The sequence below is a fragment of the Zeus faber genome (genome assembly GCF_960531495.2).
Source record: "Zeus faber genome assembly, chromosome: 6".
Lineage (NCBI taxonomy): Eukaryota > Metazoa > Chordata > Actinopteri > Zeiformes > Zeidae > Zeus > Zeus faber.
This window is the reverse complement of record NC_137201.1, coordinates 5,583,462-5,595,645: the sequence shown is the minus strand read 5'-3', so window position 1 is coordinate 5,595,645 and position 12,184 is coordinate 5,583,462. Positions and strand designations below refer to the sequence as shown.

Genomic DNA, 12,184 nt, shown 5'->3' with positions numbered 1-12,184 from the left:
GACCCAGATCTTAAGAAGTACAGATTTATTATTATTATTATTATTATTATTATTATTATTATTATTATTAGTCTATTTCATCACCTGTTGAACGATTACCCCCCCCCCCCCCCCCACAGAGAAAAATATTTTCGTTATTCTTAATTAATGATCACGACTGGTTAGTGCTAAATATCTTCTTTTCTTTTCTTTTCTTTTTGTAATTAAGTCTGCATTTTTTTTTTTGTTGTTTGAGTCTCTCACAATAAAGGGTTACAACGTCAGTTATTTGATTGTTTGAACCCATTTTGAACCCATTTTGAACCCATTTTGAACCCATTTTGCAGGTAATATAACGAGATCGGGATCGTGCCTCGCCTTGCACTACAAGATTAGTATAGACGGTAAACCCTCACCTGACTTTTACAAAACGAAAACACGAGGTTGGGGTCTCCACGGGGAGCGCTTTGGGACGTCGGGGGGGTCCAACCGTTGGCCGCGCCCACGAGCAGATCCGACCAATCCCGTAGCCCCATTCTACAGCATTTCCGCATTGCAACGCGTCTCTTCACGAACTCAAAGTTGACCGCAAGCAGTTCCTCCTCTCTCCCCGTGAATAGTTCGTGTAGTTCGGGACGTGTAGGGCAACCCCTCCACCCCAGCAGAATTATGTTTGACAGACATGTCGTTGGTGTATTAAAACTGCTAAGGAGTGTTACACTGAACCGGCTCCTAGTTTCGGCGCTGTGCTTGTGGACCTGTTGCGAGTGTTCAGAAATCAGTCCGGAGAGATGTCTGGTGTGGGGCCCGGGACTCGGACCCGGAGCAGCGCTACCTGTCCGACACTTCTTCATTCAGGCGGTGAACTCGAAAGGAGGGAACCTGACCAGCTCCCCAGGTACACCTGTGAAAAACAGCACGTTCTATATTCCTGTTTCTCGAGCATCCTCCACGTCATCTAAACGTCGCAAAACCGTTTCAATCTGAGTACACTGATCGCAAGTACATTTTTCGTTTTACAGCTGTTACTCAACTGGAACAAGCCGGTAATTTCAAATAATTTGGTGACCGACTCTTTCCAATTGTGCGAGCTGTCGCTGACACTTCTATATAGTTGCCTTTACTGAAGACATTCTGATGCCCCTTGCCGTTAAACTAACCAAAGTCTGGCTCAAATGTGTCCCTCGATGTTTCTTTCAGTTTCTTCCGGCCTACAACCTGGAATCGCAGGATTTTTCTTCTGTCTGATTCCAGGTGGCCATGCCAGCCATCTCTGCCGTGTCTGGACCATCCCCATGACACTTCCCTTAAACAAAAAATATAAAATTTGGACCTCATGCCACCTACCTTTAACCCAGTGTGTAATACCTGGTCCATCACTGGTCCCCCTGGTACTTAGTTGGCACAAACACATTGTTCCCACATCTGGGTCTTCTCTGGCCCACACAATACTTCTGAACAATACCTTCTGACCAATTTCTCTTTTCATGTACTGCTGAAATACTGTAGGAGCATCTCTGTCTCGCTCAAAAAACACTTTTAAATCTACTTGAGTATAAAACCTTGGTGCCTATTGCCACAGAGTGTTTCAGTACTCAACAAACACTATAAATACAATTAGGTCGATACATAAAAAGTATTTCACGTTCTGGTGTGCTATCGGTCGGTCTTAGAGAGAGATAGAAGTAAACACATTCAACAGGATTTCTATCATGCAGTGAAAGTCATACAAACCAAGAGGGTGCTGTTGATTTCTATGTGAAATGTTTGGCTTGTGAAGCCCTTAGAGTCTGTACCGCGATTCACGGCTATGGAAATAAACTTGACACGACTTTATATCTCTGTGGAATTTATGTTTTCTCTCCGTGCCAGGTAAAGACACTTTTAAAGTGAAGATCGCCTCGCTGAATCAGAAGGAGCATCTCCGTATCCACGTCCCTGTGCCCCTGGACAGGGGGGACGGCACCTTCATGGCGAGGTACCGCCTGTATGGCACGGCCCAGCAGGGGCTTAGGGTCCAAGTACTGCTCCAGGACGGTACCACGGTTGCCAAGTCACCCTATGTCCTCCAAGGTAGAGCCCACTTTTGTTTAAAATAACTTTTTGAAAAAATAAAATACAATAAAAATAAAATAAAGCTCTCCTGGTCAATGTATCACCACCTTGATTTGACAAGGTCAGAATATGCGATTATTTGTTCATGATGACAAGAATGTTTGTTTGTTTTTTTTCTTTGGGGAAACAACTTTTGCGTGGGCAATGGGTAAATTGTTAATGGTTGGGAAGAATTTCACTGGTCGAATTGGGTCCTGGTAGGAATTTTGGGACTTGTTAAAATGCGATACTCTCGGCACAACATACAATCGATTATTCGCTCATACCACCCACTCAGTATTCGACCCTCGACAATGTGAGTTTTGCATGTCCCTGGATTTGACTTTCATTGGACCAATAAAAACCTCCAGGTCCGCTCTATCATGAATACTGTGACTGTCCTGAGCCGGATGCCTCCGTCTGGGAGAACACCATGCGGTGCCCTGCCGAGGAGCCTCAGATCGCGGAGGACTTCCGATCCTTCCCCTTCATAGACCTGCAGCAGCTCCGGCTGGAGGTTCCTCAGCGCTTCGCCACCAGAGGGGGTCTCATTCATTATGCGGTCGTGGACAACCAGGTGTACCGAAGCTCACTGGGGAAGTACACTGACTTCAAAATGTTCTCAGATGAGATGCTGCTGTCTCTGGCCAGGAAGGTAAAGCGGTCTGCGGTTTTATGGTCGGTCAAGGTTATACAAATAATGTTTAATCTTTCATCCATTCCATATAGGCCTTCCATGGTAATCCTTAAAATCTTAAAAATCTATTAATTAATTTCACATTTTGATTATTTCTGACTCCATTATATCTCGAAATAACCTCTATAACCTGCTTGAGAATATTTCTAATTCCTGCCAAATATCTATTTACTCAATTTATATTGAAGTCCAGCAAATTACAAGCAGCTTTTTTAAATGTAATTGTATTCTTTTAAATTATTATTATTATTATTATTATTATTATTATTATTATTATTATTATTATTTATTATTTATTATAATTATTTTTTTTGTCCTCCTTAAAACCGGAAGGTGAAGTTGCCCGACGTGGAGTTCTACATCAACGTCGGAGACTGGCCCATGGAGTCGAGGAGGTCGGATGCCGGGCCGGTTCCCATCATGTCCTGGTGCGGCTCAGAGGACACCAGAGACATCGTCCTCCCCACATACGACGTCACCCACTCCACCCTGGAAACCATGAGAGGTGTGACGAACGACTTGCTCTCTGTCCAAGGACACACAGGTAACCTGCTGTCCCTTTTGTAGGGAGCATGTGGCTTTAAATTTCAGTCTGTTGGTGTTTGCTGTTCTAATAATGGTTCCCGACCACCTCTATGCATGTGGTGATCCACAGCTAAATTTCTTCTGCAAAAAACCGTCAAGTGACAAAAGTCTCCAGTTACTGGTGGTTTTGGTAATTCTGTCTATATGAATTTAGTAATTGAGTTTCAATTCAATTCACACTTGAATTATGTCGTTCTACAATTTTCCCAATTTCTGTTTTTCAGTTCAAAGTTCCATGAACTGAGTTTGATTGAACAGAGACTTAGGTTGTTTGTCTGACCCAGGACTGACATTATTATATTGTATTAAGCACATGACTCCAGAAATGTAGCCACCCAGACCCAAGGCTAAAGGCTTGTCAAATTTACATGTTACACAACAGGATAGGTGCCAAATATGTTAAGCAGTTTGCTTGTTCATTATGATGATGTTGAGTATCCCATTACAAGATTAAACTGTTCGATGGCATCTTCTGATTGAATCCAATCTAACCCTAACTGCCTGCTAACCATTTTGACCTAAAATTTGGTAAATTCATGCTTATTGACCTGTTAATCAGTAACTACAAAGTTAAAAGGTAAAAGTACCATAACCTACCAGATTTGACCAAAAATCTTCCAATTAAGGAGTATCAGAAATCCACACCCCACACACATATATTGGGGCTGCAGATATTCCTCTGTAATCCCATTCAAATTTGTATGCTTTATTATTTTTAATATTAAAATATTTTCAAATGTAGTACTTGGGGGCGGGGGGGGCAAAAGGCACAGTTCCTCTGTGGAGTTCTGCAGCTCCGATGAGAGAGATCTTTTCTCCAAACAAAGCAAATAAAAACAGTTTGTTTTTATTCTAGATTCATTATATTTTTACAGTTGTTTTTTTTTTAATAGAGTTTAAAATTCTAGGGCAGTATCTACGTAAACGAGACCCAACACTTTGATCAATGTGTTTTTACTGCTTCCTGTGATTGTCTTTATTGGTTACTTCAACCCTTTGTCCCTTCAGGGCCGCTGTGGGCCAATAAAACTGAGCAGGCCTTTTTCCGAGGCCGAGACAGCCGCGAAGAGAGGCTTCACCTGGCCTCACTGTCCAAGAAACACCCAGAGCTGTTGGACGCAGGTATCACCGGCTGGTTCTTCTTCAGGGACCGGGAGAAAGACTTAGGGAAGGAGTCGCTTGTTGGATTCTTTGACTTCTTTAAGGTGAGGGGATGTTGGTCTTATGGGGCTTTGTTGACCCTTGTATACTCAAAGCATGGTAACCTTGAGTGGTTTCAAACAAAAAACGGCTGATACCTCTCTTGCTTCCTTTCAGTATAAGTACCAAGTGAACGTAGACGGCACAGTGGCAGCGTACCGGTTTCCTTACCTCATGCTCGGAAACAGCCTGGTACTGAAGCAGAACTCGCCCTACTATGAGCACTTCTACTCGCACCTCAAGCCGGACGATCACTACATCCCTGTGAAGAGAAGCCTCTCTGACCTGATCGAGAAGATCCAATGGGCCAAAGAGAACGACGACCAAGCGGAGAGGATAGCCAAAGCAGGCCAGGCCAAGGCCAGGGAACTGCTGCAGCCCAACAGGTTGTATTGTTACTACTACAAGGTGCTGGAGACATACTCCAAGCGGCAGTTTGGCCAGCCCTCACGCCATCCAGACATGGAGCTTGTCCTCCAGCCTGACGACCACAGCGCTGCCTGCACATGTGAGCGGGGAAAGGTGGTGGGTGAACCTGCGGTGTCGAAGGATGAACTATGACAGAAAGGTACATACAGTATGTGTAGACAGTCTTAAGACCGAGCTGCCAGCTGTACTTTGGACCTTTTTTTGAAGTCTTCAATTCCTTTTCAAAGGACAGAAAAATTAAAAAAGGAAAAACTTGTCATCATTGCAACCCATGACGAGGTGACATATTTTTATGACTCTTTTGAATCGTGGTTACTTATTTTACTTATCATTACTTACTACTTTGGTTTAATGCGATGGAACATCCAGTGCGGACTTATCATCCTTGTGAAATCTGAATATATGCTTAAAAAGGTTTCTCTTGGTCATGCCTTAATTCATCTGTGTATTCATTTGCTTATTCAGAAGTGTTTGAAAGCAAATTATCAGTGTTGTATTGTTCTATAGAGGGATTACTTCACGTGGAAAGCTTGAGTCATTAAATACCATTATAGAATAAGCACAACTTTAGTAATGCTTCATGTCAAAACTGTGAACACCTGTCCTCTCAATTCGAGTGGAATTCTGCAATTTCTAGTAAGAATGCAATTTTAAAAGTTAAAGGGCCCCTATTATGCTCCTTTTCAACAAGTTAATATAGGTCTCTGACGTTCCCAAAACATGATTTTGAATTTTTTTGCTTAAAAAACCACTCCGAATACTCATTCTAGCCATTCTCACATGTCTCTAAACATTCCTGTTCCAGGACACTCTGCTTGAGTGGGTGGCGCCACCCTCCTTAGGTCCCTAGTTCTATGAGCTAATGGGGTTTGAGCATAAGTTGCGGGTTCTGTTGTAGTTAGTCCTTTAACATTCACTGATTTCTCCTCATCAGTCCACTAAAATCTGTTTCTGAACAAATTTGAGGCAAGAATTAAGCAATCCAGTTGCTGAATCTTCACTCATATCAGATCTACAATGCATAATTTAATTAGTTTTGTTGCGGTTTTGGTTGCCATGCTCCAAGCTTGTCGGGAACACTGCACCTGGACACCGCACGCAGGAATTTTTTGTTTCATGTGAACATCGGAAAATAAAATAAATACATCTACAATAAAAACACTATTTTTATTGGTTTGGTTTGGAGAAATGCACAGCGGTACCTGAAGTATATCTACCTATGTGTATTCATTTTATTTTATTATTCTACTTCTTCTTCTTCTTATTATTATAATTATATATATATTTTTTTTTAGAAAAACACACAGCATAATTATTTTTTAAATAACTACACTCCATTGTCTGCAGTTTCTTCACGGACAGTTGGTATTAATTCCTCTTTCTTTTAAAAGAGGTGTGCTGGTCTATAAGCCAACAGAGAAGTTCCCAGCCGTGGGTGGAGTTACTCAGATGGAGGGTGACTCTAATTCTACTGAGGCCCCATGTGGTATACAAAGGGGCTGCAAATCTGAACATCTTGTTTCACCAGATGTTTTCTGAAATAGACAGCTCACAAAAAACGGACTTAGTTGTCTTATTTCACAGTTTGTGTGTTAGTAAGCCCATCATAGACCCCAAGTATGTGCACAAGAAGTGAAAAAGTGAGTTTTTCATAATAGGTCCCCTTTAACAAAAAAAAAACAACAACCCTACTTTGGTCAAGGTATTTCAATATATAGTGTATTTATGTTTAGGATCTAAGCAGAATTGGTGTATGACTATATAGCATTAGATCCCTATTTTGGGTGTTAATGTAGCCACACCCATTGGCATGATTGTGCATGTATTATTCATTTCTTTTGTTTGTAGGTTACACCTACAATGTAGGTGTAACAAATTGGTGTGATGTGTAAAATATTATGTTAAATAATACACTGATGCCTATGTTTCACACGTTTCAGTATCCGTTATGGAGAAAATACATTTGAAAATGCCAAGTGGCTCCAAGCATTTAACTTTAGTTGTTGCAAGTCATGTATGCACCTTTTTAATATTTGTGTAATTGAATCCTGAGTTGAAACAAGTTAAAAATGGATACCGTACTCTTGTGTACCAACTGTTTGAATCACATTGCATTAGCACAACAAAGGGTGTGCTTAAAGTGGAGTAAGGTGGATCATATTACAAAATATTTACAACTCGTTGACTTATTTTTATTTTTCTCCTCCTGTGAAGTGTTTAATTTGTAACAGTCAATTTATTGCTTTTAAGAAAAGCAAACCAAATCTTGGATGAGAGAAAGTGTTGCATATACAACAATAAGCAATGCAAATAAATGTATTTGATCTTGAAGACATATTTTTTTCTTATTACCTAAAGGTGGAATCTATCATTATTATCATTACAATAGTTGGAAGAACAAACATGTAACTCCTTCAAGTATTAATGCATGTGTAAACATGACCGATGCTTTGGAAAGTTGTGTAAATGATGAATGAAGCGTTATCTAAGTAAGTGTCCCCGTTACTCACAGTGCCTTAATTGTTTCGTTCAATAAGGACATTGAGTAAAATAAATAACCTCTAAAATAAAAACTATGGCTGTCAATTTAACTTGGTAATCTTGTTAATTAATTAATTAATCAATCAATCAATTAATTAATTAATTAATTAATTATTAAAAAAAAAACACGCACAAAATAAACCAAAATGCAATTAATACATTGATTTTGCTCCCCTGGCCCCAGAAAGGGCAGGTTATACCTTCACGTGGACACATTCTCTGTTGCAGTATTTTCAGAAACCACGGCTAACAGTCGAGAGAAAGCACCGGATGAAGCAGGAAGTAGCGAACGAAGAAGAACACTTAACAGCAAACATGGCTGCACGCACAGCATCAGACCTTGTTTATGCCGAGGAGGGTAGATGGTATAGCTAGAACTTGAATGACGGGAAGCAAGTGAGTTCACCATTGAAATGTCATTTTTGCCTGATAAACTGAAATTGTAGTTTGGATTGTTACCACGTTTAATGTGGCCTGTGTGGCCTATGAGATAACTTTCACTGAGGTGGAGTAACTAGAGAAGCTAGTTACCAGATTTTGGCCTAGTCTAGCCCAGGGTTGCTATACCTGGTGTCATAACCCAGTTCAAGTGTTGGCAGGTATAGTTGAAAGTAAACATGTACAGTAGAAGCAAATTCAGGTCCTGTTAGCAAAGTAAATAGAACAATTTGCTTTATAGAGTAGGGACAGAATATCACAATGTAGACTCATAGTAACTTGTAACGTTGGAAAATAGGTTAAGCAAAGGGACTGGAGGTTATCGGCATGCAACTCCAGTTTCCACAGATTATTATGTCCATTATCTTGAGGCGCACATTCGACCAGTAGAGATAGGGGTTGGAGGGTTAGTAGCCAAATCAACTATGTTGCTTCTTTGAGAATTGGGTATTCAAGGATGTTCTCTGAAATCAGCTTGAAAAGATTTGGCTGGAACAGCTCAAAGGGCTAGTCAGTTGCTCTAGATTAACATAAAACTGATCATGTGGGGAGGTGACTCCAGGGATTGATAACAGCCATGACACGTACAGAACTGGTGGCACTGAGCATGCATTGACAGTGCAAGTGGAATTTGGCATTGGGAAGACCCATACAAAATTGGTGTTGGTAGTTGAGAATGGATGGAAGCCACAAAGCAGGCCCATATAGAACCATGCATATGGGCATATGTCAATGTAATTGTGTGGTATTAGACACTTATGGTATTGGTGGGTGGTAATTGGGGATTAAGGGGTTGGCATGTCTGTGCAGTGCATGCTGTGTATTATTATATAATATTAATATTTCCCCCTGTTGTTTGAGGTGTTGGACATTTGATTTTGAGGAGAACCACTAATTTGCTTCCCAGCAAGCTCACCATCTTATAAAACTAAGTTAGGTGTTTATTCTAGTTCTAATCATTTGCACATTCCAATAAACTCCTTTCTTATCTAGATCAGCTCTAATACCAAATACTTTCCATATGGGAATGTCCTTGGCTTTGAAAATCTTTAAGAGTACCTAGCTTATGAGATTTAATTTCTTTAGAGAAAGGTTGTTTCTTGACAGCGCCCATTAGTTACTCAAATGAAATACATAGTTGGCTCCTCAACATCAAAGGAGAAAATGGCTCAGCTGAACTTTATCAGCAACGTGAGGGCGTCTCCCTCCTTCTTGGTGACGATAGCCTGCAGCATCCCAGTCGGGGTGTGAAGGTACCGGGAGCCTTTGAAGAAGTTCTCGATCAGATCCCTGTCGATCTTATCGCACTTCCCGAAGGCGGCCTCAAAATTGTTGCTGAGGACGCCATAGATGTTGCCCATGTCATTTTTCTTACCAAAGAACAGAAAGAGGGCGTAGCAGTCTTTGCCGATGGAAGCGCAGAAGTCCACCATCTTCTCGCACATGGTCTTGTTGCTGGACACCATCTGCGCCATCTGCATGGACTCTGTGCAAGCCTCCGGAGTGCCCTCCGCGGGTCCCTCCCTGTCCAGGTGGTGGATCACCTGGACGGCGATCTGAATACGAGGGTTCTTGGTGGGCTTCTCCAGAACGGCCCAGACCCAGTCGGCCCCCAGGAGGATCCGTTGTGCTGGCGTCATGGCTGTGCAGTTGAAGCTCTCCGTCATGTTGAGGCTAATGCTTTGACAGATGTAGGTCATGAGGAAGATCTATCCGGAAAGCAAGAGCAAAAAACAAAACTGTAGGGAAGAACAGGGGTTTTGGAATAACACCATATGGGTAACAAGCCTTCAAAGTCGAACAACCTGTTTTATTCAATAAGTAGTAGGTTGTACCTAGATATTCATCAATGTGAAGACAATTTAATAAATTCCAGTCAATTAGTTAAAGTAAAACATAACATAAAACAGTTTTCTTAATCAGAATATGCAATCCGGAAACTACAATGATATTTTTAATTTCATTTGCTTTCGACAGAACCTCTTCCCAGTTTACGGTCACATTATAGTTATTGATGGATTTGAATCTTTGAATACAGTTGATATTTTCCAAGCCAAGGAAAATATCCTTTGTTCATCAGTTTGTTCAAGAAATTGTTGCTAAATAACATACCACCTACTACTTTTCAAAATGGAACCAAAAGAGTCTATATCAGATCTAGGAAATGCCAAGCAGGCTGTGTGACCTAATAGGCCTGAGGGCCAAAGGTTCCCCACCTCTTCTTCAGACATTCAACAAACCTGTCAAAGTTATGTAATGTGATTAGGAAAATACATAAGGAGGCATTTAAATTGTGTTCATAACCCCTCAAAGTGTCTCGGAATTTATTGACCTAAAATGGAACAAGAAATCGTAAACTGGATTACTAATGTACCATCAGGGGATCCAAAAACACATGTGAGAAGATATTCATGATTACCCAAGTTTATTAATTTTAATTTTTTTATTTTATTATTAATTTTAATATTTTTTTTTTTACCTGAGTGAGGACCTCTGCGCCCGGGCGGAACTTGTCCTCCGGGTCCTTGAAGAGCAGGTACTCCTGCGTTCTGGACGAGGCCGTGGTGATGCAGTCGCTGAACAGGGGGATGAAGTCGTTGGGGTTGGAGACGGGGTTCGGGCGCCACAGCGTGGAGAAGATGCTGGGCCGTGCCGTTGCCTGGTCCTTGTCGTTGATCGTGGCAGTTTTCTGGAAGAGCGTGTGCCGCTTGGAGGCGTTGAAGGAGGAGAGGAAGTTGCTACGCTGGAAAGGGTCGGCGGGGGGCTTGCTCTTGGTGTTGCCCATAGTCGATGGCGGACGGGAAGAGCGTCAGATGGAGGTCTCCCTGATGCACTGGACTCGAGAAAAACAATAATTTGTATGAGTTTGGGTCTAATCTATGCATAGTCTTTGTGAGCAGATTTTTCGGGAACTATTCCACCCTTTAAATTAATCTTTTAAGAAGAATCTTTAATTGTCACGCAACGCTACAACACATGCTTTGGATGGTGGCCGGTGAAATGTGGCCTCTGCATTTGACCAATCCTGGCTTGTCCTGCCTCTGGGGGGGGCAGCATTCATCGACACGCCCAGGGACCTGGTACCAAGTGTCCATCGCTGGTCAGATGATGATGTTTTGCATGTTTTTGGTGGGGGTCCTTAGTGATGGTAGGTGGAGGAAATCCCATGTGAGCACGAGGAGAACATGCAAACTCCACACAGAAAGGCTCCTATTTGGGAGATAACCCACCAGAGCACAGTGTCAACAGTGCCCCAGGTGGGAATCGAACCCAGGACCTTCATGCTGTGAGGCAGCATTGCAGTGCACTGTGCTACCCATTGTAACATAAGGCTATGATAAAATGCCATACAAAATGCATTGTCTTGTGTTTTAAGAACTATGTTCATAAGGTTAAGAACATCAGTCAACACAAATACAAGTATTGCTCACCACAGTGACTCTCAACCTTTTTCCATATCAAGGACTCCCACTCACTCATTTGATAAGATTTTGTCTCTGGGGACCCCAATCCGAGAAGGTTTTTTTTTATTGCTAGGTAAGATTTAGTCAAGATTTCCATACCTGTCTATACTATAGTGATGGCAATACTAGTGAAACTATCATCAAAACAGTCATTATTGTACATTCTCTAAAAGTGTTAACAGCTTGTAAATAAAATAACGACAAAATTGATCTATTCATTTTGCTGTCCACCCCCTGGTGCTTCTCAAAGGACCCCGACCCGACGCTGACAACCACTGGCTTACCATATGGAAGGAGAGTCATCGATTGACAAAGTGTTCTAGTCATTCACATCTCCTTTAATTCCAGTTTAAAACTCTATTGTGCCGTTTGCAAACGATTAGTTCAGAGCAAACATGTCTTTTAAATGACTCGAATCACTGTGGAAAACCAGTAATGTGTTCGTCTCAATGTCGTTTCACTCAATTCATTACTAAATAAATGTGGAAAAGAAGCATAATTCATGTTCAATGTGACCGATTCACACTTTGCATTACACCTAAATGAATCATTTTGATGCAAGTTACGACGCAATTACTTTTGCGATTCGCACAGTCTATTTTTAAACAAAAAGTAAGTGCAACAAAAGCATACCTTTTACTCACGGATATTGTCTTTTTGTCGAATAGCAGCCGATGCGGTGTCTCTCCAGAACAAAAGGAAAAAAATACACAATAGGAGTGAAAACCTCACCGGGATGGTTCTCGGTTCCGGGGTC

At 41.5% G+C, this 12,184-nt stretch overlaps 2 protein-coding genes across 2 annotated transcripts; one reads left to right on the top strand and one right to left on the bottom strand.

The window, feature by feature from the left end:
• The first annotated feature begins 621 nt into the window (after positions 1-621).
• poglut3 (protein O-glucosyltransferase 3) lies at positions 622-5,248 on the top strand. Its single transcript, XM_080003128.1, has 6 exons — positions 622-877; positions 1,852-2,052; positions 2,445-2,728; positions 3,104-3,314; positions 4,364-4,560; positions 4,673-5,248. The coding sequence occupies exons 1-6, from the start codon at positions 649-651 to the stop codon at positions 5,114-5,116; spliced, it is 1,566 nt and encodes a 521-aa protein (XP_079859254.1). The 5' UTR covers positions 622-648; the 3' UTR covers positions 5,117-5,248.
• A 3,884-nt stretch (positions 5,249-9,132) lies between these two features.
• On the bottom strand, positions 9,133-10,748 carry rep15 (RAB15 effector protein; the record flags this gene model as incomplete). The annotated part of the gene is made up of 2 exons (XM_080002355.1): positions 9,133-9,672; positions 10,443-10,748. The coding sequence occupies 2 exons, from the start codon at positions 10,746-10,748 to the stop codon at positions 9,133-9,135; spliced, it is 846 nt and encodes a 281-aa protein (XP_079858481.1).
• Between the last annotated feature and the right edge of the window lie 1,436 nt (positions 10,749-12,184).

Excerpts from the sequence above, each read along its gene's own strand:
- poglut3 (XM_080003128.1), top strand. The coding sequence starts at position 649 with ATGTTTGACAGACATGTCGTTGGTGTATTAAAACTGCTAAGGAGTGTT. Across the intron at positions 878-1,851 it reads GAACCTGACCAGCTCCCCAG|GTAAAGACACTTTTAAAGTG; the intron begins GTACACCTGTGA and ends TCTCCGTGCCAG. Across the intron at positions 4,561-4,672 it reads GATTCTTTGACTTCTTTAAG|TATAAGTACCAAGTGAACGT; the intron begins GTGAGGGGATGT and ends GCTTCCTTTCAG.